At 35.4% G+C, this 27,884-nt stretch overlaps 3 protein-coding genes across 5 annotated transcripts; 1 reads left to right on the top strand and 2 right to left on the bottom strand.

Moving 5' to 3' along the window:
• Positions 1 to 700: 700 nt before the first annotated feature.
• Positions 701 to 6,340, bottom strand: LOC124300048 (eukaryotic translation initiation factor 4E type 3-like). The gene is made up of 6 exons (XM_046753673.1): positions 6,150 to 6,340; positions 3,483 to 3,603; positions 2,651 to 2,758; positions 1,988 to 2,110; positions 1,365 to 1,464; positions 701 to 1,185 (listed from the first exon to the last, which is right to left on the bottom strand). Exons 1-6 carry the CDS (start codon positions 6,296 to 6,298, stop codon positions 1,151 to 1,153), a joined length of 636 nt encoding a protein of 211 aa, XP_046609629.1. The 5' UTR covers positions 6,299 to 6,340; the 3' UTR covers positions 701 to 1,150.
• Positions 6,341 to 8,191: 1,851 nt separating this feature from the next.
• On the top strand, positions 8,192 to 23,985 carry LOC124300047 (uncharacterized). Of its 2 annotated transcripts, none has more exons than XM_046753671.1 (6): positions 8,192 to 8,591; positions 9,768 to 9,942; positions 21,627 to 21,811; positions 21,926 to 22,120; positions 22,633 to 22,875; positions 23,004 to 23,985. In XM_046753671.1, the coding sequence occupies exons 1-6, from the start codon at positions 8,511 to 8,513 to the stop codon at positions 23,163 to 23,165; spliced, it is 1,041 nt and encodes a 346-aa protein (XP_046609627.1). In that variant the 5' UTR covers positions 8,192 to 8,510; the 3' UTR covers positions 23,166 to 23,985. The 2 variants fall into 2 exon arrangements, with proteins under 2 accessions (XP_046609627.1, XP_046609628.1); XM_046753672.1 differs by lacking the exon at positions 8,192 to 8,591 and adding an exon at positions 8,607 to 8,894 and having other exon boundaries at positions 23,004 to 23,983.
• Positions 23,986 to 24,219: 234 nt separating this feature from the next.
• On the bottom strand, positions 24,220 to 27,451 carry LOC124300046 (zinc finger protein 277). Of its 2 annotated transcripts, none has more exons than XM_046753669.1 (9): positions 27,286 to 27,451; positions 26,894 to 27,116; positions 26,546 to 26,723; positions 26,122 to 26,324; positions 25,884 to 26,046; positions 25,353 to 25,568; positions 24,995 to 25,140; positions 24,547 to 24,654; positions 24,220 to 24,445 (listed from the first exon to the last, which is right to left on the bottom strand). In XM_046753669.1, the coding sequence occupies exons 1-8, from the start codon at positions 27,308 to 27,310 to the stop codon at positions 24,549 to 24,551; spliced, it is 1,260 nt and encodes a 419-aa protein (XP_046609625.1). In that variant the 5' UTR covers positions 27,311 to 27,451; the 3' UTR covers positions 24,220 to 24,445; positions 24,547 to 24,548. The 2 variants fall into 2 exon arrangements, with proteins under 2 accessions (XP_046609625.1, XP_046609624.1); XM_046753668.1 differs by having other exon boundaries at positions 24,220 to 24,446; positions 24,553 to 24,654.
• Between the last annotated feature and the right edge of the window lie 433 nt (positions 27,452 to 27,884).

The following is a 27,884-nucleotide window of genomic DNA, read 5'->3' as shown; positions in this document are numbered from 1 at the left end:
AACTTGCAAAATGGCTAATCGTAAGCTGCTCGTCGATGGATTGTCAGGTTTTCACTGAAAAGTTGGTATACCTGGTAAATTGCATGAATAAGTAAAGAAAATACTCGAATTCGACTGATGAACATTTTTCAGCTACGTTTTCTTTCGGAATGATAGAGAAACGGTGTGTTCGAATAAAAATAAATCTCTGAACAATCGTTATACAATGATTTTCTCTGCAAAATCCTCGATCTCTGGATATAACTCCGATTACGTTTTCGATTCGAAGAAACTCTAAGAATTTGGCAAGGGATTTCAGAAAATGGATTGTAATTTCTGCGCGAAATATTGTCTCGGTATAATAATTAATACCATCGACAGATTTATAAATTTTCAACGGCGAAATTTGAAAAAGAAACTGTTCTGTGCTGTGTTCGTTCTTTTTTGTTCTGTGGACGAATCTAAATCGGAATTTTTTTAATTTTCAGAGTTTCACCTAAATCTTCATAAAAATCTCTGGAGACATTCGGTGATATTGAATAGAAATACGTTCTTCAAATTCCAGGGCTATAAGATACTTATAAATAAATAAAGATAAATATTGACCGCATTAAAATTCTAGATGTCGTAAAAATAGTGTAAACAAATCTTCATATTTTGGTTGACTTTTTTTCTACCTTAAAATTATCGTACGTAACGTGAAAAGTAATTTGAAGAAAAATTGAGTGTAAAAAAATATATATTCAACATTTCAAAAAACACCAATAATTGTATAATATGTAAAGAAACAATCAAATTCGATATCACAAAGTTGCAATAAAATATTAAAATATCATTAATACCAACGGATTATACAAAAAGCTTTAAAATTCATTTGATCAAAGAAAAACGACAGTTTTGCTTTCTCACTCCTCTTAATCATTCCACGATGATCACAGCTTTTCTCTATATCATGTATAACATTATGGTAGGATGCGTTTTTCAGATCAGCTGTTGCCTGCCATAATTCTTTGGCCACATTCGTCGGCATTTACAAAAAATCCATAAAATTATATAACATTACTAATATTGCAGGACTGATCGCATGTTCGTCGGAACGCACATTTTACGTACTGGGTATCAATTTTTCATCCATTGCCACTTCGACTTCGACATATTTGTAACTTGGTCTTCAGCGACGGCCGTAAGCGTGATTGGATTGATGGGCTAAAAATATCACTGTCATTATTTCACGTCGTCGATTATGCAATCGAATAACATTTGCGAAATACGTACTAACAAAAGTATTCGTGCGTAACGCATGTAACGATCTGTAATCACCTCGTACCGAGGATATCATCAAAACAGTCGTAATATTTGTGATCAAATTATCCGGAAAGACTTACGTTTGTAGAATTCGGCAGGGAACTTGACTTCCGGCAATAGTTGATGAACTTTTTTCAGCACGGTGGCCGAAGGCGCCAGAGCGGCGTTAGCATTCCATATCTGAAGAAAATATGTATATTTGTATAGTTAATATTTTCCCCAAATCTGCGTATTCGTGTGAAAAGATTTAAAAACGATTCCGCCTTTTAATCCAGTCGAGATTTATTTATATTTTCACTCGGTACGTGCGTCGCGTCAATTGTACAAGAAAAATGTCAACCTCATTCCACTCTTCGTCAATTTTCTGGGTCAAGAATTTTTCATCGATTTCTACGTATTGTAATTTATTATCCGCGTTAATAAAAACAGTTCTTCAAGGACGGCGAAACGACAACTGTCTTTGAATAAATGAATAAATAATGATACGCGAAAATACAAGTTGTTATGTAACGATTGTACGAACATAAGTCATCAACCCGTTGTCCGCTAGCAGCCTTATTACATAAAGATTTTTAACCACGTGGTGATGCAGACTGAATTCCATAATTCTCAAGTCTGGTATTGAAAAGTGATTCAGTTATTGTCCTGTAAGGAATTTGCCAAATCGTAACTTTGTGATAATTATGTTAAAATACGAGCGTACCTGTATAAGATCATCTCTGTCCCTGATTGAGACTGTGACACCGCAGATTTCGTCACCCTCGGCGACACTGTCGGAAAACTGTTCTCCAATCGCTGCCAAAACGATTTCCTTCCATACATCGGCCTGTGTAACATTATCAAATTTAATTTAGGTTGATTTGCCAAAAATCGATGCTCTTCGTTAATTTTGGCAAGTTGTGAATTTGGTCTTTTCACAAGTTGCGAAGATTTCTCGAATAAAACTACAAAAACGAAAAACATTGGAATCTCGAACACAAGCTCAGATTTCGATGCTTCGTTCCGAATCGATTCTAAGTGATGAAAAATATTTTAATAGATTCGTTCAATCTTACTTAACGATCGCTGATTTTATTCAAAAAATGCATGCGTGGAAAATAACCTTTTGCAAAAAACGAACAATCGTTGAGTAAAATCTTCTCAAACAAAGCTGATGGATTTTCAATCGTTCGGGGTGATTTGTAATAAAGCATGGATAACTAAATAAAAGCTTTCGTTAGTGTCTTTACTGTTATCGATACTTCCAATACACCTTCATAACTTGATTCGCAATTCGTTTCGCAAGAAAATTCCTCCAGCGAATGGAAATTTCGGTAAATTGTGTCAGTTTGCTGGTAACCGAATTAGGAACCCGATGTCCACTTACCGTATCGTACTTGTGACATTTGAGTCTCCATGTTCCACCGTGTTGGTTAACGGGTTCTTCCCATAACGGGTATCTCTCATCCCTCATCAGATGATAGCTGTACCTTACCTGTTGCAAAAGAAACGATAATCCGTGAGTTTGAAAAATATAAAAATCTGTTTTACAGTTTACTTACAATTTTTATTTTGTTTTTTGTTTTTTTTTTGTTTTTTTTTCATCAGCCGCGATCTTCAATAATCTAAATTTTTAAGTCACCTGAGTAAAATTTGCTTTAATAGCGGTTTTTTTTTTGTGGTGTGAGAAACGAATTATTTTGCAGTACGCAAATCATTCGAGATTATTCATATTTTGCGAGATAATGACAGAGTCAAACATGAAAACGTACTTTCCTATGCCTATGGATGCCTGATTTTGGGGTCAAGGTACTTTTCGTTATTACAAGAGACCCTCACAATCGCGACTAACCGTAGATTTATCTTAGGAATTTTTTCAGAGATGTGAGGAATTCGAACAGATGTTTGCTGAACTTGTTTTTTTCGAGAATTGTGGAACATTTCGAAATGCGACATTTTTTTATCCTAGAATTCGAATTCACGTCGTATTGGTTTCACTAAAGTTATTGCAAGTTTGGATCTGTGTCTGTGAAATTTTTCAAACGGTATATTCACCGGACAAAAAATGTATTTGGTTTCGATATCTTGCGATGGTAAATCTGAATTCTTTATGTTTTTATAAAAATTTTTTTTTTGATTTTATCGTCGCACAATAATGACGTATATGTGTACCTATAATATACATTTTCACAAAAAAAAAAAAAAGGATAAAAACTGACCTGAATATCACCAGCATTTGGTATGTGGTTGAAGACCGCCCAAAAACTTTGTACCGTGTTTACGGTATAAATTTTTTTCAAATTTGCCTTGTATTCTTCTGCCGTTGTTCCTGAAATAGCTCTGTAAAAACAAAAATGCAGTTTGCGTTGTTATTTTTCAATAATTTTAACAGATTTTTCAGAACGAAAATCGAATTTCTCCCCACCTCATGAATATCATACGGAAGGCGTATAAATAATAATATATGTATTGGAATCGAAAATTTAAATGCTTCAAGTTTATAACCAACCTGAGATGTCGGTGTAAGCGTTGTTCCGAAATTATATACAAACTTTTATCTTGATCCTCGTCTAATCAAATTTCAAAATCTTAAGTTTGGAAAATTCGTATGATGGTAATTAAAATCGCGATCGAATGGTATTTGGCAAATTAGATTGAAGTTTTCTGTTTTCCATTCCTATGTGAATGAAGTTTCTTGACATTCTAATCGATAAGTACAATTCTTCGTTGCGCTATAAATCCGATACTAATTATTAGAAAAATCTGTTTTCTATCTTTAAATCTAATTGAGTGGTTTGGTTCTGTGTAATTTACTACAAAATTATGCGATTACTCGATACAAATCTGACTCATGTTATGCAAGTATTGATTTCAGGGTAAGATACGATGCTTGAGTGACGAATTCAAGTGAACTGATTGAAAGTCGTTCAGTGATATGAAAGATTAAGCTGATACTATAGACGAGACTTTCTTGCGTAGCAATCTATCAATTATACTTTGTTATTCGATCATTTAAAATGTACTGGAACAAGGGATAAAGAAAATGTCATGATGTGCTAATTCTCACGGAGAATATTGAATTCTCTTGACGAAATTTGCTTGTTTGAAATAATATGAAATTACGATTTTCAGTGGTGATGGGTTTAAGATCTAATCTCTTCAAGAATCTATCTTTTGGTTCCTGAAAATCGATCATTTGTATCGAAACTCCACCGGCCGATCTTTGCTGAAATCGACTCAAAATCGATGAGAATCGACTCCTGATTCTCAAGAAAAATCTGTAGATTTATTCAGCTGCAGCTGACAAGAGAACAAAAATTTCCAAATTCATTTTAAGGTCGAAGTTGCGTTCTCATAAAAACTCTTAAATCGGTCACGTGACACTACGCTCAACACACCGTAATATAATTATTTGAAGTAAAGATCGATTGGCAGGAATCTCAAGTGATCACAGATGGTTTGCAGTACGGACAGAATAATTTGTATTCATTTCCAATGGTTCCGGATAGCAAAGTATGAATAATTGAAGAAGATACTTCTATAGCGATTATGCTGCTTCGAGTGGTTTTTAACAAGGTTGTTTATGAATTTTTATGCCCTCAGGGGCTTAAACGCTTTCAAATGAATTTTAAAAAATTTCCTGAAAATTTGAGCTCTCTACATCAATTCTAACATAATCCGCTTTGCGATCGAAGTTTCTCATGAAAACAATATGGAACAAAAAAAAACTTTTCTCTTTGAAATTTTTTAAGTCGTTGACGCATATACCGAAACTAATGGAAAATACGTATTTTTGTAAAGAGTTGAACGCTTTATTTATATATATATTTATATTTTCTGGCATAACGATAAAGAATGGCGAATTACTGCTCGTTTTTAAACAATAGATTTAAAAATTTTGCCAACGAAAACTTCTCAAGCTTTATTTGACGAGCATTCCGATCGACTGGATCAATAATTTGTTTTCTCGCATAAGTTACTACGATTTTTTAAGATACAAATATGTCGTTTATACGGATGAAGATTTGAAAGTTAGTGAACTTAAAGTACATTTATTATTTTCTGGTTTGGTTATAGAGTCTTATAACTATAATATTTGCCGGACATTACTTCACAACAACAATTATATATATTTAGTTATTGTAAGTATGGAAATATTTATAGTACTGTTGGAAAAATGACGACGATAAGTGGTATTTTTTCACTAAAACATTGACGTTTATCGTCCGAAAAAGAATAAAGAAGATAATCAATGTCGACACAGTTACGATTTATTGAAAAAAGTGTACCACAAACAACTCGATAAAATCTTATCGACATGAAAAAGTAGAATCAGAAAAACGTTGTAAGATTTAAATATAATGTAAGATCCGAATGATTCGTCTTACGTGTAACTATCTGGATGTAAACACTGCGAGTATTCGTAATCTAGGCAAGTAGTAATTGATACGTATAATGATAGGAGTACACGCGTTGTAAGCAACAAAGAAACAAACAAGTATTACTAACAGCGTGTAAACATGGTATTGGATAGCCTGCATCAGCTGGCAATGGGAATATCACATACTTATCTCTGGCAACCATGATAATTGTGTAACAATTGTTTACACAATTTCTAATGCTAAAAATGCATATTATAATTACGAAACGTTTTAACGTTCGATTACTTGTTGTAATACATAGTCAGTGATCGCAACGAAGAAAACGTGAGAAAGTGAAAAACTTGAGAAACAAAAACTTGGTGAAAGTGGAATTTTTATTCATCAAGTTACAGGTACTGGAGCTTGATTGAAATTGACAATGTCATTCGTGGGCATAAACTATAGACATATACTACACGTATCCGGGGAATTTGGATACTTCCCGTTTCCTTATGATTAACTCACTTGTCCAGCCAGAATGTCCAGGCGGTTTGAAGCGGTATTCCGGAAGTCTCATGTTCCTTTATTGTCTCAACGGTGTGGTCCGAGAATATCGGCGATTTTGACAAATCCGCACTGAGAGCATCCGTCGACTCGCACTTCAGCGCCGCCATATTGGATACAGCAGGTTATTATCAGCGTGTCACATGATCAACTGACACGAACGGTACCAGCTGACTTCTCCCAGCTGTGCTTACATTAGCAGCTGTGATGGTAAGTTTCTCAGCATGTTGACCAACGCAACGTCAGTGAAACGGTCAATAATTTGACCGAGAGAATATCGTACCGTCAGCCTTGGCAGAATCTTAAACTACCGTTTACAGGTAACAGATTGTCGTTTTGATCAGGAATTACATCGCGGTATCAGGTATCAGCGGAACTTATCGTACGATCAAAATAGCAGCGTGAGATGAAAATGATGCAAGACAAATATGAAGACGAAGCGCAAAGATCTGATTCATGTTCAGCCTCGTTTACGTTCAATGTGCCGTTGGAGTTACCGCTTGCGTAACTTTCGATTCGCGTGGCGTCATCTGAAAAGATTGTTAGCATTAATCAGTTTTATCAACTAATCTTTTGCACTTGCGTGTACGAACATATATTGCTGTGGAATATCATATAATTCTTGAGGTTGAAAGACACTAACTCGGGAATTATTTTTAACCCTAAATAGTGTAATTTTTTTCATTCCAGTTACTTGGAGCCCTTGGAACATTGATTAAACGGATCCGATCAACAGTTCCCATGGTACCATTGAATAGAATATTGGTGGCACTTCTCTTCTGTCGATAAAGAAGAAGTCAGACCGGGAATTTAAGCTCGAAAAAGATGTTTCTGTAGATTGATTCGGCTGGTATATGAGTTGAGCTGTAACTTTCTAAACAAGATGAACTGATTGCAACTTGTTTTCTGTCAACTAGGAAGTACCGATCAATCCGTACAAAATATTTGGAGACCTAGTGCATTCTGGCGATAAGTTAACGCCAACTTTCAATTTCTGTTGAACACATGTTTGTTTCCAGTGTATCGGATCACAAGCCGAAAATTCGACACTATTTGTCAAGAATCCAGCAAACAAACGGAGACACGAAACTTGGTAACTGACAGTAGCTGATAATGAAATCCAGCTTACATGACTGTCACCAATATGCCAACAGTTAGCAAATCGCAACAGTTTTCTGTAATGCTACCCATTATTCATCAGCGTAAAAGGCCGCAGTGTAAGCAACTGGGTAATTAAACAAGTAAGCTTGTGCGACAAGTATCTAGACATTTAACTAAGCTTGCGATTCACAGACTCTCTAGCCCGTTAGCTGTCAGACGAAAATGAGATTTGTTGGAGTAAAAATTTCATAGATTTATCCTACAATTCAGCGACCTTAAAAACGATGATTCGCTAAATCACAGTCAAATAGATGTAGTAAAGCATGTTTTTTTTTCAAATGCCCATATATGTATCGTGCTACAAAAATGGCCCGACTTTTTTCTGCCCATATGTGTGTCACTGACAGTCAAGGGCTTAATCGAAGAAATATTTCCACTTAAAGTGTTCCCGCAGACTAAAGCGTAGGCAATCTTGAATTCCGTTGTTCTCTCCAATCTACAACTCCAAATCCGTGCGCATAGATGGATGACAAAATTCCTCACTGCGCATGCGCATCGCTCACTTAAGCTACATCTTGAGAACTCAATAAGATTCGTGTATGTACGTGAATCACGGACTTAACGTGGATGCATGTGACTATATTTACGTACGTTAAGCCATTGATCAAAGATCTCTAAACACGGCCAGCCAAATGGGACCCCTTAAAGCTATACGAGGGACGAGGCGAGAAACTCGAAACTTTCATCGTTACCAACCGAATCAACAACATAATCCCCGTTGATAATCCCGTAGGTGAGTCGGTAGGTGTAGAACACTGCCGTCACCTCCGCACCCTTTCACTTGCTTTACAACGATACACAAGGCTGGCTATCTTTGTAAATCTTCAGTCACCGCGTGGGCGCATCAGCGGGTCGCAGAAACGTCGCGATCAGTATCAGAGTGAACACTCTCGGCGGCGTTGAAACGATCGTCAAAAACGTTGACACCTCAATCTCGAATCTCGAACAAATACTGTTGCTAAAATCTTGGGTGACTCGCGAAATTACACGCGGAGCCTAAATCCACATCACATATCGCACGTGATACGCGTGTTTTGGTCCTGATGGGCGTTCGGCGAGCCTCAAACTTCAAACAGAGAAATCTTTTCGAGATCACCGTGTTCAGCTAACAATAAGTAGTTGGCTCGCCTAGAAACTCTCAAAGTATACCGAAACAGCAGCATGCTTGACGTGAACCGTACTTTGGTATACTCTGGTACCCTTATGCAAGCTTCACGTCGCACCAGCAGCGCTCACCAAAAGGTGTCTCGTCTAGAATCCGCTTTACGCGAATGCCTTCGATAGTGTAACTTGTTTGCTCTTTCTCCCCCTCCTCGTCCCCCCCCCCCCCCCCCCCCCCCCCCCTCACCTCAGGACTAAGAACGTCGTTGCTTTGAGAGGAACACACCGAGCATCACCGAATGTCGACACCGGCTCCGAATGACTCCGAAACTAAACCAGCGTTAGTGTACCGTGAACCATCGACGCGACGCCCTGAAGTCGGTTGCGGAAGCAAGGCGGATCGGAGTTCCGTACCGAGTGTTCGATTTTTGAATTAGAATGGAGGTAACGAGACTAGCCAGTACGATTCCGGAATGTTCGAAACCTTTGAACCGTATAAGTAACGGTTGATAGCAGCTGAATCATGGGGTGCAGTTAGAGATCCTCTGTTATTAATAAGTGAAGCTAACACGTGCCTGAATCTAATATTGACTTGAATTTGCTAACTTCTATTCTCGTAACAATGAGTATTCACGTGCACTTTGCTACGATGCTATTGGAAGCTGATGTTTGTTCGCAGCTGTTGCCTGGTATCTTTTGTCGTTCATATCATCCGTGATCTTTATTTATACGTCTAGAGTCGTTGATGTGAGGTGAAGCTTGAATGTGTCAACATCGCCACGTGATTCTTTGGCAATTCGATTGTGCGTGAGTGGCGATATGCGATTCTAGTCTCTATGAAAAAACTGGTTGTTGGTTAGATTTATTTCATTTAAACACTCAAGTGCAAAGGTATCACAGCCCAGCGGCGTTCAGCGCACTTGTGACACAAGTGCCGAAAATCTATTTCAGCTTGCTTTACATGCCTCTTTTCTCTCTCAATTTATTATCCCGTCCTTATTGTACCGGGTTAGAAAGTCCTACGTTGTGGTAAATGTTTTTAATTGATGAAAGGCGTCACTTATTGTGGCGATGTTGGAACAGCACGAAAATCACTATCCTCATACTTTCAAATCACGTGACACTTGCTTTCTTTTTGATCTGTGATCTTATCGTTAGCATATTCCATTGCGATGATTGAACACTACCTTGTGACGTACATATGACAATTGACAAAAATAGCTTACATAATTAATTGATTGAAGCGGGTGTTTAACAGTATCTATACATGATTATTGGACAAATGTTTTTTAATATAGTAATTAAAAACGTTTGCAGCGCTTAAAGCAAATTGGAACTGGTCTTGTACATCTAGCTTGGCGCCAAAAATACGTCATTGTTGCAACCATTCTGTTTCTCTTCGGTCTCTACGTCATTGTGTCGAAAACTTCGGTCACAGAACCGTTACCCAGTTATGAGGACGACTTCTTCATCGCGACTATTGGCCAGCAAGGTACGTTTCGCCATAATGAACGAACGAATGAATGAATGAATGAATGAATGCTTCAATAAGTAGATGCAAGGTTAAATAAAATTACGTCAGCCAGTCACACGTTGGAGAAAAACGTGTTATCCATCGGAAGAATAAACACGTGCCGGTTACGAGTCAAAGTTTGGTCACGTGGTGACAACGATGACTCAAAATCAGAGAGTAAAATTTTTGTACCGAAGTATGGAAAAATGCAGCGATGACTTTGTTAAGATTTCGTGATAGAAAAATTTTGTAAAAAATTGAGACTTGGTCCGATAGATTGAAATTTGATGTAATGTTGGTGACTCACTTCTACCGATAGTGACGTCATAGCGCGACAAATCTACACGTCGAATTTGTGCGCAACGGCAAGTTTACAGATTCGTCATATTCTCGGAAACAGGGCAGATATAAATTTTGCATGTATTTTTTATCCTCAATAATTTTGGTCGTTGTTAACGATGAAGAATAATCCAACAAATTTTAACGAAAATTCATTTCATCTGGTTTGTAAACGTCACAATTCTTGTTCACTTAACAGCAAGTTATAAGCAAGGGTCTGAATAAAAGATCACTTGTTTCGTTGATCCTACGACGACCATCTATGACGATATCGTTTTTGGCCATTTTTAACCCGCTTAGGAGCGTCCGGAAAGTCTAAAAAAAATTTTAAAATCAGTTTAACATTTCTACTTGATGATTCAACAGTTTACATCACAACATTTGCAGTTGTTTAACAAATAGAAATGGACTTGACGTCGAAAAGTAGCTGATTTTCGCGATTTTTTTTTTGATGGTTAAAATACGCTGATCAGTCTGATGTTTTCAATGCCAAATTAAAGCACTCATTAAGAACAGAATATAAATTTTTAAACGTTCATTTCTATTTTCTTTACATTTGTTTTATAAGGTTGAAAAGGACTTCGAAACAAAAAAAGATTCCTCACGGTGTAAACGATTGTGGCCGTAAATGTTAACTAAACAATATTAGTAAAAAGATTATTAATCAGTCTGAAAGCCGTTATCTTGCCAAAGAGACTTTCTTTATCATAATTGACAAAACGGCGGTGGTTTGAACAAAAACTATCAAACTTGGCCAATGTTTTTCACAGTTATTCGTTAAAAAAAAAGATGAAGATTTCAAAATAAAAGTTTCCATAGCAATAAAAAGAACGGTATGAAGAATGTTGTGTCCAAATTTAAGACCGATAGCTTGAAAACTCTTCCTTTGAGAGTTTACACCGTTTTGTAAAAAATGTAAAAAAAATGAAAGTAAACGTTTCATTAGCGTATTTTAACCATCAAAAAAAAAAAAAAAAAAATTTGGAACAATCAGCTATTTTTCGATCCGTTACACCAGCATGGTGTTTTAACGATATCGTTACAGATAGTCAGCGCAGGGTTAAAGATTTAAATTGCACAGCTGTTTCATCTCTAGAAAGTGATATTGTTAGTTATACGATATATGTGTCGGATGACCATGGCAACTTTTATCTGATGTATCAATAACTCCATTGTTGCACTTGTGCGACATAAATTTGAAATCGAGGGACTTACGGGTTACAGATGTAGATTGAATTCTTGGCGAAGTACATAATATTACGAGCGATAAGGTGATTAAGTCAATACCTGCCGCGGTTAACTTATCTAGATATTGTGTGGTACTTGAGACGCACCGAGTTTGCCAGAATTTCATTCATAAGCGCCATTTTTCCACTTGTTGGTCAATCTTGTTCCGTTAACGTTGATTTGTATCATTTAACGAGATTGCATCAATGCGCGATCTTAATTATACGTGATTTGCGGAGTGAAAATGCTTGACTCGGTTCTTGATTTGCTGAACAATCCTTGAAAATTAGGAAAATAACTTACAATGTGATAGGCAATATATTTTGCAAGAAAATGTGTTATCGAGCATGAATGCGTCGATGACGTTTCGCGGTAAGACTAATCTGAGACAAAACAACCGGCGTAATTATTTTTTCAAAATAATTTGCGCATCCGAAACTTACTATCGACGTTAACAAATACTGTAAATTGTCTATGGCTGGCAAAACAATCTCTTTTCGTCAATATTTTGTCAGGGAACAAGTTTGAAAGCGAGTTTGATTCGCTGATCGACATGCGTGAACGGGCCCCAATTACGTCACGTGTCGTACTAAATAATATCATAATAACAACAAAAGGAAAGGCGGGCTATCATTTTTATGCTGCAGTGGGTTACCGGCTTGTTTCCAACCACCTTCACGAGGACGCTGTAGTCAGCCCTTACCGACCGAGTAAAATGTCGTATATTTGGACTATTGTGAAACCCTAAAGAGTACTGATGCAAAAATCGTGCGGTAAGCGAAATTCTACGTGTAACGCCGTACAAAAATTATTCAAAAACTTGTTGGTTCCGCGCGAAAATAACGTCATGAAATGGATTCCTGCAATAAGTGGCAATTCGATTACAGAAATGTCCTTTTCGGCATTATTGTTCCGTAAAACACAAGTTTTTTGAGTATTTGTATTTCGCATTGTATATAGAATTTCGCCGACTGCGGTATTTTCTCATTAGTGGTGAGTAGTCTCTGATAAAAGTGAAAATAAGCAACACTTAATGCGGTCGGTAAAGACGGATCGCAGCGTTCTCTTAAACTTGACTGATACTGCTTAAGGGAGTGTCCTGGTCGATTTTGACGATGACGTATTCATCTCGAAATATCAAAGTGATCAAAGTCCACGCGTGTGAAACGCGTAATAGGGGTTAACAGCCCCATTCTATACGCAATTCTGATAAAAAAACAAAAATAAAAAAAAAAATGGCACGAATTCTACTTTATTTCTACGTTAAATGAAAATGTATGCAGGGTTTTTGTTCAGAATTGCATGTATAATCGGGCTGTTAAGCCCTTTTTCGCAATTTGAGATACGTAGTGTCGTGTACAGTGAGGGACAAAAGTATTCGTACAGTGGATATATTTAAATGAGATAAGGAATAATTTCTTCAATTAGTTTATTTTTTCAAACGTGTGCTGTTTTATTTCATATCTGTAGACTAACGTAAACGAGCATATAGAATCGGACTTGTTATCCTATGTTGCATATATAGTACAGGCAATAGGGGACCCGTTACTCTTGACCATAATGCACTAAATTACAGGAGTTATTTTTTTTTTCATAAATAGGTTCAGTATGACGTACTGAATGTACGTTCACAAAATCCTTACAAAATTTAAGGGCGGAAGTGCCGCCATTTTGAGAAAAACCGTTTCGGCCTGTATTTCCGTAACCGTGCACTCTAGGCCCAAAATGATAATGACCTTTATTGTAGATAATGATATTTACTATATTTTTTGTTGGATAACTTTTTTTCTATCGCTAACTATTAACGACTTATACGACTGCCAAAATATAATATAAATTTGAAAAAAATTCCATCAGGTAGTTGCTGTTTTTTATTTTGCAGTTAAGAAAGCAAATTATTTATTGCCATTTGTCACCTCATCAATATTTTTTCCACATGTTTGAAGAATTTTCATCATTATTCTATGCATCCCGCGTTTTTATTAACCTTCCACCCGATGGTGCAACATAGAAAGCGTTATAACTTGATAAATATTTATTTGAGGACAAAAAGTTTCAAGTAAAAGTTGTAGGAAGTTTGTGGATCTGAAAGTTAGGTTATTAGCATTTCGTTGTTTAAACAATTATTCGGGGAGATATTGATCAAAAAGTAAATAAATGAATTTTGGCAGTCGTATAAGTAACAACTTACAAATAGTTAGTGATACAAAAAAAATTATTCAAAAAAAAACATAGAAAATATCATTATCTACAATAAAGGTCATTATCATTTTTGACCTCGAGTGCACGGTTACGGAGATATAGGCCGAAACGGTTTTTCTCAAAATGGCGGCACTTCCGCCCTTAAAATTTGTAAGGATTTTGTGAATTTACATTCGGTACGTCATACTGAACCTATTTATGAAAAAAAAATAACTCCTCTAATTTAGTGCAGGAAAAAATTCCCTATTGCCTGTACTAATAGACAAGTTGCCGTTATAACAAGGACAAACGTATTCGTACATATCATGTACATGTTACGTACCTCACTGTATATCTCAACGTCGAAATCGACCAGGGCATGTATAATAACTATGGGCCCTGTTTCGTACAATCCTTGATTACGTTAGGCGTTATCAACAAAGAATATTAGTTTTCACTCCGACCCAATTGCTTTCCTTATTATACTTGTACCGCATCAAGGTAGACATTATCTAGTTTCACAGGAATTTTTGCACTAATTGTTAAAACCGAGGTATCTCAAACTGATTACTTCGTAAAATGAAAACCTTACAATTTTGTCGGAGTACGGAAAAATTAAACTTTGTTTTGAATTGCTCAAAATCAAAGAATCAATTTTACTAAAATTTACGAAATTGAACTTTTTTCGTAAGCTCCATTTTTGTTTCAACTCAAATTATCTGTGCATTTTCTTTGATTAAAGATATAATCCGGATACAATTTTCATTTTATACCCAGAATGATATTTTTTGGTTTTGTTAAAGAATGAATATTGTTGAAAATATTACAGTAGAAGTTATAATACATGAAACTGAGAAGCTTGCTAGTACAAAAAACGGCCTTTTAGTGGTTTTTATTTACTTTAAAACGTATCTCTTGATATCAAGATTGACCGATTTTTTCACATTTTCCGTCGACTGTTTCGAACAACTTCAAGCATGATTTTAGCGAAACTCTTTTTCATTAGAAAATAAAAATTTCGATCACGGTGAAGATTTTGCCGAAATTATTTTTCGACGTGGGACATTATTTCTTACCCAAAACCATGCACAAAAAAAATCTGCCTTCGAGCATATATGTATTTTATGGCTAGAATTTCACTTGCGGGTCCTCTTAAACAGCTCATAATGCAAAAGATCTAGAACGATTTGGAAATGTCCATTTTGTGCGGCAAAATCAGCGAAAAAATCGATGATTCCTTAATTGGTGGCTATCGGGGTTAAACATTGTTCACATTCGTTTGGAATACCTCATATATGCTCCTTATTCTGAGTCTATTCGTCGATATTATCATTTTGTTGCTTTCTTTTCAATTTTACAGAAATTATTTATTATTATTAATTGGGCCCTATTGCTTTGGGGCCCATAGGAAGGTGCCCAGTCCGCATAGTGGATAAGCCGGCCCTGATGTTTGCGTATCGTTATCATAGGTATACATGGATGACAGCCGTAGCGGTGTTGCGCATGAAATTGAGAGTGCTAAAGTGGAAGTGAAATTTTTCTATCGCACATATTGACGAATGCATGTGATGCAACAAAAGTGACTACTTGAGTATTTGACCAATTGAAGCATACCTTCGGTTGCTACAAATTAAAAAACCGGTGAGTTTGACGTCACTGATTACGAATCTGAACTCAAAAATTGGAAATTCAAAATTTTGGATCCTGCATGGCTGATTAAAAAGCAATCAGTTATTCGATTGGGATGAAAATTGGATTTTTAAAGCAATCTTAAGAACGCTGATGACGGATCTGAAGTAGTAAACCAAAAATTATAAAAAATGGATTACTCTTTGGCTCGACTACTGTGGATATATTAGTTTTGATTTAAGACACGTAACGAGTCATCTCAAAAACCGGTCTCGGTTACACTTTACACAAAAAATTCGGCGAGTTCCATAGACGAATGAGAATTTTAACCCATAACATTGTAGTGTGAATAATACTCTGAAACTCGGTACATATTTCATTAAATAATAAACGTGTGAGTTTCAGAATATCCCGAATAAACATGAAAAATAAATACAACTGTTCCAAAAGTCGGAGCTTTTCGGAGCTTTTCTGCCATCCGACTATCAGGAAAATTTTTTGCGTTGTAGTATTAAATACTGAATTTAAGGCAAACTTTTTTCTATGGTAAACTTTTATTTACAGTTGGAAATTTCTTGGTTCTTTCGGCAAAGTTTTTTTCAAATAAGAGTAAATGTCCAAGCGTTTTTCATCGTAAGACTTTGACCGTTTATTTTATGATTGACATTTATCGAAGATAAATTCGAATATTTTATGGAATATTTTATTTCGGAATGAATGAAAAAATTTTAAGAGAACCTCATTTTCTGAAGTACTTGACATCACAGCATTGGCATAAAAATTTTAGAGAAGAATTTTCGTCACAGGGGATTTCTGATATTACACTTTTTGTACGGTTCTATAGCTTGTGAAGGATATAGAATCTGTTTCGCTCTCGCAACGTTCCATATTGATTTATGAAGGATGAGTTGGCCTTCGTGAACGATATTCGAGCCGTAGAATATTTCAGAAAAATTAGTACTTTAATTCGAAGCTCGGTAGATCACGTAATATGTGTCTGAACCACCATGTAAAAAGAAAAATTATTTCGATACTTAAGTGTTTAGATTCTTGTATACAATTATCGTAGCTCTGATAACTCGGTAAATATCGAAACAAATTTAGTGTCTGATCAGAAATTATTGAGATTGCTGATTAGTCTCGTAAGGGAGAATCAAATTTAGGAATTGTTTGGACTAATGGTAAGGAAAAATACATTGCGGGCAGTTTTTTCCTCGTGCCGGAAAAAGTTAGCTATTCAATATAAAAAGTTCACATGTAGTACAGCCACTTTAATGGTATTCTTGCGGTTAAAGCGTGGAATAAATGATGTATTACCAGTTTAAACAGCTAAGATTCTCTAACTCCTAATTAACTAATACAACTAGCTTCAAGACATTGAAACTTGTTTGTTAATTCCAGTCTAGGATGATGAAAAGTAATCTAACAAAGATGCTGATCAAATTTCGCAATGTCAAATTTTATGCTTTTTGATAAACAAAAGTCAGGATTGTTATTATAGACCAAAAAGAATGCATAGAAAAACAATTTCAAGCAATTTTAAGACGTGATTGTGGATAGACTTCGAAATCGTACTAATTTTGAGGTTACATTTTAGCTTTAACAATTTTCAGCGTGATTCTGTCAAGAACGAAAAGTTGCGGATAAGAATATATTTTTTAATCAATACGCTATTCAAAATTTTGTTTGAAACATTGCAACTGGAGGAAGTTGGACCGTTTGTCGATATTACCAGAATTCGAGAGGAACAACAAATCGGGTGAAAAACAAATACCGAGTTAAAAAAAAATCACATAGATTCGATTTTTGAAAATGAAAAATCACAATTTGATTTTCGGATAAAAAACTACTAAGCGTAACAAATATAACACTTGGAGGAAGAACACCCGGATATCTAAATTTCAAATATTTCAATTTCACAACAATCTACAATTTGACCAGAAAAGTTTTTACTTTTTAAATTCTGATTGTAATAAACGCTGTTTTGAGAGTATCAATTTTCTCCACCCGTAGAATTTAAAATGTCAATCACTATTTGGAACAAATGGTTCAATTCTAGTTCCTAATATCTTCTGAATAAACAGCCTAGAAGCGTTTCTTTTTCATCAGCCTTTAAGTATACCATTCTTATACGGTTATATGAAACCGCAATGTCCGAGCTATTATATAAAATTAGACAAACTGCTGAATATATTTGAATTTCTAAGAATCAACATTGTCATGAACCTGTAATTCGAATTTTTCCTCTTTAGTTTTAACCTTCATTCTCAATTACCGACGCTTTTCCAATGTTTGCCCCGCGAGCTGTAGGTACTTATATAATTATACACACACCTGTGCATGCGAATAGGTCACCGCTTATCAGTTACAATTATTATTCGGACCAATAACTGTGTTAAGTATCGTGCAGGCTTTGTCTGATAGAGATATTGTCAGAGTTACGACTTTCCATATCGCATTTTGCATATTTTAAACACTTAGCGCTAGTCTTGAGCTGTATCCAAATACCGTAGTATCTGTGGCAAAAAAGTACTCAGACTGAGAAAAATTAGCATTCGTTGTAGTTGCTAGGAGATGAAAAAAAAAAGAAAAATAGGTATACTTACCATTATAACGGCTTGAAATTCGTAACGTCGATGTAACGATGTATTTTTAGGAAAAATCCTTGTTTCGGAGACTGTCGAATATTTGAAATTTAGTAAAAGCCGTCATAAAACAGAAGACAATGATATTTTGGGAACCTGACTTCTTTAAAGTCATTTTGAAAGTTCAGAATCGTCATTTTTGCTTCAATGTTTCGTTACATCAACGTTACTAACTCAATTCCATATCATCAATACCCAAGAATCTGAAAATCGAAAGGAATAGATATCACTTTTTGCTCGTATTATCTACACTGCTGATCTATAAATTTTCTTCACATAGTGAGAAATGCTAAAATATATTATATTGACGATATATTTTTTTGTCGAAAATAAATGCAACAATTTATTGGCATGCATGCATTTTTCAAACGTCTGTATAAAAAATAAATAATTTTTTTTCTCATGTAAGTCAAGAGCTACAAATAAACATCGCATTAGCTCAGCATTCAAAATTCAAGTTTTCAGGTTCAAATGTACGTCGATATATATGTACACAGATTAGTATTTTTTATCCGCCCCAGGAAAATATCTCGAAAACTAGAAGGTATACAAGAAAAAGTTCAGGAACTCGTGTTCGCTGAAACTCTTCTCACAGAGATCAGTAACAAAGTTCCAAAATTACACGAGAAACGAATTGATTGGTAAATATACCGGGACAATCTCTTGAAACTTAAAAATCAACTGCGCATGCGCGAGTTTTATCGGCGCAGGCTGGCCATCCGGAGTTTCAGCTGTCAAATTGTTTCTGGCGGCGATGTAGTTGATACGAATTTTCGAGGTTAGAATCTCAAATAATTGTGCTAGCGACTCGGAAAGGTTTGGGAAGCATTTGTTATCGGATCGGAAAGTTGATTCTTCAAAGAACGGTCGGAATTTAATGCTTATGCTCTTTGAAAATTAAAACGTACACATTTTGCGTACGTTGGCCCGCCTGCATCGCAGACAAAAATATCGCTGCGCGAAAATTTCGCCGACCAATGAGACTGAATTACTTGGCGCATGCGCGGTTGATTTTCAAGTTTCAAGAGATTGTTCCGTTATACGTACATATACAGAACGACTTCTTACGATTGCATAGTTCGTCGTCTGCTAAAATTTAATGCGCACGCATCGAAATCCGAGGGCGACTGTTTGCCAGGGCGACCAACCGTCATAAATTCAAACGACAGTTCGCTACGATGTATGTAACCTGCATGAAAGTGTGACAATTGCGAATTCAGCACACAGGTCTGGAAACTGGTCAACTTTTTTTGGTGGTCAGTGCCAATCACTGTCTATTTTTAAGACCGCTATCCGCTGAAAATCGCCATAGCTCAAAGAAAAACACAAATAAGCCTGTGCTGCTATTTGTCTCTTTCTATTCGGCGGACATGTTTTTGGCTAGTTCTCGTTAGTACGAGTCTTTAGCAAAAATACAGTTAATTTTCAAAGATTTTAAATAAATCAATTTGTCGGACGAGTACATTTATTCAGGAATAAATAACAGAATTTATTTGGAATTTACATGGACACTGACTCGAGGCATAATCGTAATTGTAATTGTATTTTTCTATCTTTGGTAAAATATTACCAAAAGCTCCGAAAAAATGTCAAATTTTTTAAATCAATGTTTACGACTTGTGGAACATTTTTTCAAAACACAAAAGTTGTTTTTCCCGAATACCTGCAAAAATATAAGTTTTCTGACGAAACAGGCATTAGTCAAAATTTTAAGTTTTGCCGAGACGCGTATTTTCATTCTTACACATTTTTTCGCTTACTTGTATAACTTCCGTTCGAATGGTTGAGCACCATAAATATAAGTTTTTCTCTCTATAAACTTTTATGAAGCCTGATGACAGATGAGTAAATTATCTGTGACAGGGTTATCTCAGATTGATTCGTCAAGTTTCATAGCTTCGTTGACACACACAATCCACGGAAAATTGTACCGGATTTTGTGTACGTAAGTTAATCACTCAACATGTTGAACGAATGATTAATGATTGTACCGGCGAAATTGATGTAAGATTATTCTGATTATCTTCGTAATTATAATTACTAAAACGTATCGATTCTTTGCTACCATGTTATACCTAGCTCTCTAATATATGTATATATATATGCTGGCAGCAAGTTTGGTGACGTAATACCATCTGCATCAGGCGCTACATTAGTGCATGATATATATTCTAAAGTGGAAATTTAATGTAGTAAAATTGCGACGCCACTCTGCACATTTTAAGTAGTGCAGAGACATTTTACCAGCGAATAACTAATATATTTGCAGAATTCTATACAATAGAATAGTTGGTGTATTGTATAGTTAATAGGCCGGTATTAACGTGGGATGAATTTAGATTATGGCGAAGCATTATATGCTCTGTTGCGTATAGCAGTATTCGAATCTACGATATACATTTTAAGTGAATCTTTCACGTGTCTCTTAAAGTGGAATGGAAATTCTTTTGTTCTTTTTATGAATACACAAAAATACGCTGATGGAGAACGTCAAAGAATTTCAGGAAACAATCATTGGAATTATTTTGCGCACAAGAATCATTGAAGTATCTTGTTGTTAGCGCAGAAATTTGATAGTAGAAATGGTTATTTTCAGGGGAATCGTATAAAAGTTAGACGTGAACAAAGGATTATTTCTGTTCGCGACTGTTTGACGAAATGAAAATTCGTAATAAACAGCCAAGATTTATTGAATCTCCATCCTTATACGTAAAAACTGAAAAGTATGACAATTAGCTGGCCTTCACTACTTATATTGATGTGCAACATGAGTAGAATTTCTTTTTTTATTATAGGATGAAGTTACACTTTTTTTTTTGCATAACGCGGTCACGCATCTAGCTTAGAATAATCTAGAATCGACACAAAAAGTCGTTTTATCCGTGAGAGATTGAAGAATGCCTGTATTGTTGATTAAGTGTCACTGTATTGCGTTAAAACTTTTTTAATTGATTTGGTTAATTTGACCGTGAAAGCTAACCTTACTTTAGGCTCAAAAAGTCTGATTTAGCGAAATTTTTTATCAAATTATTCAACTAATCAAGTGAATAGTTTGGGTAATTCAGAGAGTTTCTGAAAACCTTTGAATTAATGTTCATGGCGATGAGCAGCATCAACTGTTATGAAAATCTTAAGAGGATGCCGTAGTTATGTTTTACCGACTGAGTAAAATGTCACTTGGTTTGACTATCATCAAATAGCGTAATTCTACCGGCTATGTCGAAAATACAATTGTTCAAATATTTTTCTACACATTTTGAGAATAATACAAGATAATCCAAATATGTATCCTTGCAATTTAGTCGTGATTTTAAGTTAGACGAAGTACTTTAGCTGTCATTATTGTTGCTTGGTATGAGGATTTTTTTTTTTTTTGATATTCTTGTTTGGCTGCAAGTTTTTGGCATCAACGTCTAGCACTAATATAACATAACCGCGCGAAATGAACAAAATTTTACTCAGTCGGTAAAAACTTACCAACTTAAATTCTGGGAAAGTTATTGCAACATTTTTTTGAGCAAATAGTATGGGATATTCTTAAAGTTTCTGAAAATCTCTGAAATAATTTTTATTATGAAGATATTGTATTAGATTGAAATAAAATCAGCACGGATCTTATATGAATATTAATTTTCTGTTCAGTCGAAAAAAGCAACTACAACAACAAGAGCATTTCCATGTTTGATCCTGGACTTTTAGAGGAGATGCGGAAAAAGTGGATAGTAAATAGATACAACGCATCGTTGCCTTACAATCTCGATAACCCAGAAGTGATCGACCCATCGATGGGACAAGCAGCGAAAATCAATGAGGTTTTCAAAAACATGGCAAGTGGATTTTTATGATTTACACAATATCAATGTAACATACCTTCCGATTTTCTTTACTCCCAGACTTTCCTCTAGCTGGTAATCCAAGTCTTGTTTCTTATCTATTTTCAGACAAATGGGTTTTTTATAGAATGCGGTGCTTACGACGGTGAGACCAGAAGCAACACTTTGTTCTTCGAAAGATACTTGAACTGGACTGGTATTCTCATCGAGGCTGATCCCATCAACTACCGTAAACTGCAGCAGAAAAATAGAAAGGCATACTTATCCAACACTTGTCTTAGTACTAAAAAATATCCTATGCTGGTAAGTTGCTTTTTTTCTCATAAAGTTTTTAACAACATTTTGACTTTCACGGAGATGGTCTGGTCAGTCTTTACCAATCAAGTAAAATGTCGCTCATTTTGACTATTATTGAACTCTATACAGAATTATTGTGAAAATGCTGTAGTCAGTACAATTCTGCATGAAATTTCAAACAAAACTGTCCAAAAAATATGTTACATTTAATGAGAAAATAATGGCAGGAACTGTATTCCTGAAGCAAGTGGTAACTTAATCGCAGGCATACATTTCTCGGCATTATTGCGTAAAACAAAACTTTTTTTGGGTAATTGTATTCCGCGTTGCATGTAGAATTACGCTGACTGTGATATCTACATGCTTTGACATTAAGTCACATTCAACACCATCAGTAAAGACTTAATACAGCATACTCTCAAATTAACATCGATACCCTAGGAAGTGATCTTACCATTTCACTTATCTTATCATTATATCTTGCAATTATTTATGTACAACAACAAATTTCCCTTCAGGGAACTTTTCTGATGGCTGATAACATCGGTCGGTTACACAAGGAACACGGTACTGATGAAGAAGGCTTGGAAAACACTCCAGACGTGGCCCATCACGGCGAGCATATCAAAATACAGTGCTTACCATTGGCATCTTACGTCGCAGCGCTCGACTTCAAACGAGTAGATTACTTCAGTTTGGATATCGAGGGACAAGAGTTAGAAGTTCTGGAAACGATTCCTTTTGACAAGATAGATATAAAGGTGAGAATAAGACAACAGCATAATGAGACAAATTGATTTTCAGGGCCGAGCTCTTACAGTTATAATTATCACTGACTTTGCAACTCGTGCAAGAACCGCAATCAATAAATGTTTGTTTCTTTTTTCAGACTCTTTCCGTCGAATACATTCACGGCGACAATAGTCTTGAGCTTATGTCGTCAATGATGGCAAAACGAGGGTATGATGTTATCGGCTTGGTAACGCACGAGAACAATCTTGCAAATGATTTAATATTTGCAAAAAAGGGGTTTAAAGAGTCGTTGCACTGAGCATGGCCAAAGATTGAGTTTATTGCGCTTTCGCAGACAAGTTCGTAGCTTTTAACTAGTCTCGAACACGTCGAAAATTTACTACAGTGTTATATCACTCAAGAAAAATTGGACATTCAATGGATCCGGTTTGACTGGAGTGTTCAGAAGATTCCGATTGTTATTGCAGAACCTTTCTGATTATCTCATTCCTACATGACGAGTATTGATAGTCGTATAAGCAGATGTACATACATGTAACTCGACTCAATTTACTTTACTATTGAATCTCGCACAAGGATTGTATGTATATCTGAAATGAACGCTTTTACGATTTCCCATAGTTAGGATAGATTTTCACTATTTTAGGGTAACCATAATTGCGATTGACGAATAAAAGTAAATTAACGTTCCTGAGACATGACTGGAGTGTAAAATCTTGATGAAATTAGCCTGGAAAAAGACCAAGAACAATTTTTCACTTAAATGTGCCTGTTTCACTGTTGGGTAATCAAATTACAAAAATAATACCTCGTTTTTTCGATTTTAGCTATAAATTAAAAAAATTGTTGTAAGAGAAAATATATTTGTGAATTGCAGTGGCCTTGCAATAGAGATTATTAATAGAGAAATATCACGTTTATTCAGTGATATAATCAGTACAGCAACGGGTTTGTTGTACGAATAGCTTATTTTAATATATCTATTTATATTTTGAGAATAACTGTATACTGATGAATAAAAGCGAAGGCTTGTTATTGAATGCTCTGAAACGTAAGTTTGTATATTACTTAAATTATGGTATAATCGATCACAGACATGTGTAAATGCGCTTTATTTTCGTCGCAAAAATATAACGAACCTGATTTCTTGCCATAAAAAAAAAAGAAAGAAAAAGAAACCAATATTACATTTGTATAAACCTTCTACACACCAATAACAGGATATGGAAATATGTTTCATTTGTAACATGTTGAGGTAAAGAAATCAAATCCTTGATAGTCCCGTTTATTTTTTGAAATATCGTAATTGCTGACTCACAATTAAATACTTGATATACTTACCAACAACATAATTATAGTAACGCGAAATATATATATTTTTTTCTTTCTTTTTTTACACAAAACTTTTAACATTTTAATAAATTATTACGGGCAATCATAATTTAACTAAACATACTTTTGTACAAATAATCATTTCTTACTTTTTTTTTACAAATAACCTCACACTCAATTATATGTATATACATTTTACAGTTCGATTTTTAGTCGGTTGAGTCACAGTTTTATTCACAGGTTGCTCCTGGAAAAAAAGAATTTTTTTAATTCAATTAGTCAAAGCTAATTGCGAGGTAAGTAGTTGAAGAGCTCATTGTCAATAATTATGATTATCAGTTTTCTACCCTTACATTTCTGCAGAAAGGTTATCCGTATCAGAATCTTGGTTGTCGCCACCACTTACTTCGAGATTATACAGAAAGGAATCGTTTTCATACGTTGGAAAATAGTATCTAGAATATCAAAAAATAAAAAATTTTAAAAGACAGCAAATTCTCTACTGGTGTTTCAAGAAATGATATACTTAATCTCTGATTTATCACATGAAAAAAGTACGGAGTAATTAAAGAATTGTTGAAAATGTTGAGCGTACAGAAATTTACAGACTATCTATGTTTTTGACAAAATCGATTTATTGAAATACTAAAATGAATATTGCTTCTTTGATTGTGAGTGAAACTGATTTCAAATCATGAGAAAACGATAAAGCAATTTTTACTGTCCTGAATAAATGAGTGGAATTTTCAGATTTGTGTTGACCCGGATTGTGCGATGTTGCGTTAAAATACTTACTCTGGCTGATCCCAAACACGACGAGCAGGTAGTTTACAATGGCGTAATTGACTCATGTGTTCGCCAAGATCATTTGCGGCCTCATCGCAAAATACGCACTTTTTTTGTATGTGAATTTGTCTTCGTACAAAATTTACTATCTTCACCTGTCGAATGAAATGAATGAGAATAGCAAAAAAAGTAGAGTGACTTTCTCAAAGAGTCAGATTTTTTTTTCATACCCCACCAACATTTCGAGAAGATATTGAATAAAAGCAATTTAAAAAAAAAAGTTATTATTATACACTCTAGGAAAGTAATAGAAATTAATTCGTTATGTTTTCGAAGAATATTCTAATTTTTATATTATTTTTCGTACCCTCTGATAAAAATCGCAGTCTTTGGTTACTTCCTCAAAATTGAATTGATGCTTGCTGATCATGTGACTGAGGATGTTAGCGAAGTCGCGATTGTTGTAAGGACAAAATAGACAGACTGCATCGACGCTTTCTCCATCCCAATCAGACCATGCATTTTCACCGTCGTCACTGCCGCTGGTGAAACCAGTTGGATCCTCAGAATCGTCAACACAATTCTAAAACGGAAATAAAATGATCTTGCCCTTTATCACAACAGTAACATAAGAATACCAAATTTTACAGATTTTACCAATATTTCAAAGATATTCTACAAATTTTTTAACACTCTGCAATCTATACTGTGATTTTATAGAACAGTTTAATTGACACTGAAATAGATTTGACAGATTTTTTTTTGTCAAAACAACAGGCAAATACAATTTGAAATGAGATTTTAGAATCCAGCATTACAATATTAGAATTCATCAAACATTATCTACAACATTAACTTCTGTTAATCCAATTAAGATGTAGAACTATGAAATACAAACCTGCTTCTGTTGTGAATTTCTGTCGGGTTCCAGATAATTGATGACATAAAATTTGTCATACTTTTTGTCCGCTGGATTAAGTGTTTTATGAAGTTTCTTCCGCATGTGTTCTTTCAGTGTATTACGATCCTTGAACACGCCTTCGCAGTAAAAACATATCAGTCTGAAAGGTGGAAAGAATACATTGAATCATAGCTAGGAGTTTTTGAATCCCAAGTTTTTCACCATACTAGCATACTTCTCAACGTTATTTTGCAGCATGTCCAATAACTCGTCGACGAAAACTAAATTCTCAGGTCTTCCGAGTTGTAGATTATGCTTTCGGGAGAGATGCTGTAAGTAAGAGTTACGCGAGCCTGAGAACTCGGTTCGACAGAACATACAGCCACGCTTGAAGCTTGTGTCGGCTCTCTCCTTATCTTGCTGCGCCAGGACCCATTCCTATTCATAAAAATAGAATCTTTCACATGTTTGCAGAATGGGCATGACTGAAAACAAACCCAATTTTCTGAGACGTGAGATAAAAAAAGGACAAGGTAAGAACTAAAATCATTCGTTAATGGAATCCAGTTATTACTGTAAAAACGTACACTACAAATTGTGCACATATGGTATTATTTTCTTGTTACGAGCACAAGATTCTTTAGACTGATTGTTTTTACCAGTTTGGCCTGCTGTATCTCGAATCGTACAGTTTTGTCCTCTGCAACGCAGTCAGATAGCAAGAAGTACGGTTCGTTTTTACTTGGCTTTCCATCGGGGGTGCAATCCATCAGTAAGGAAGTGCAGAATTGTGTCAATGGAGCTTCGCTTAGTTTCACCCTCCAGTAATGAATGTAGCTACCCATTTTAAGAAAGTGAAATTGCAATTAGGAACGACAACAGTTTATTTATTACATATAAATTTCTAGAATCGCTCAATATAATCCAATAAAGATACACGCGCATGAAATAAATAGGAGAGCAAAATAACAGATGATTAGTAAACAATTTTCCATCTTTCTAGCCACCTTTTGAGGGACGCAATTTTCTCAACATCCCCGATGACAAGCCGATGCTGTGTGAAAATATGCGTCAACATTTGTTGTTGATTGTTAGGAAGCAAATACGTCTCTTCGCACAGCAGGCATCTAGTATTTTGAGGTCTATCGTCCAGTTCAATAAACTGCGATTTACATTTTGAAGAATTGCAGGTGGGAAAATTGAGCGGCCCAAACATGTGAGAGAAATTTCCTGGAAGCAACATGAAGATACTATTATGTTCGAGGATGTTCTTAAGCTGCGTCTCTAATGTGTTTAGAGTCGCCTGGTCTCAAGTTTTTACAACGATCTCTCAACAAAATTAACTCATTGAGGTTAAGACAGTGGATAGTTGAAATAAATGGGCTAATTAAACGTTTACCGGTGTTCATGACTCGTTCAGCCATGATATACTTTTATTCATTTGCACGTCGGGTGAATGATGGAACAAATTTTGACGTTTGAACAGTTTTTTTTTACTCCAACTATTTTTTCTAATCGGTTAGTAACTACTCGTGAGCTAGTTTAAAAAGACCTACTAATACTGTTACTACTTCCTAACAGCTGATAACCATCAGTTGGTAAAGCAAATGCTCAACTTGTTGTGTTGAAATTTGATGGTAACCCACCGATAGTTGGTAAGATTCGTGATTGATTGGTATCTGCAGTACCGGCAAAATCCAGTGACATACCGACAGAGTCAAGCGGCGTACCGACAGTGATGATTGATCTTTTTTTTTATTTCCCGATCACCTAAATGAAGAGACGCTAATTCCAAAATGATCGTGGCAATTACTGTTTTGCTCCAATTTCTGTTAAACTGTATGGAAGGCGTACTTTCAGAAATATATCCATGCAAATACGTCAACTTTTCAAAATTCTATTTCATCTAAATTCTAAATAACTCTGACCTGTAAATTTTCACTGAAATCTGATGAGTTATATGTAGACCGCCAAATTTCGATACATGACTCGACGAAT

This window comes from Neodiprion virginianus, chromosome 3 (genome assembly GCF_021901495.1).
Source record: "Neodiprion virginianus isolate iyNeoVirg1 chromosome 3, iyNeoVirg1.1, whole genome shotgun sequence".
Taxonomy (NCBI): Eukaryota; Metazoa; Arthropoda; class Insecta; order Hymenoptera; family Diprionidae; genus Neodiprion; species Neodiprion virginianus.
This window is presented reverse-complemented; position numbering and strand designations above follow the sequence as displayed.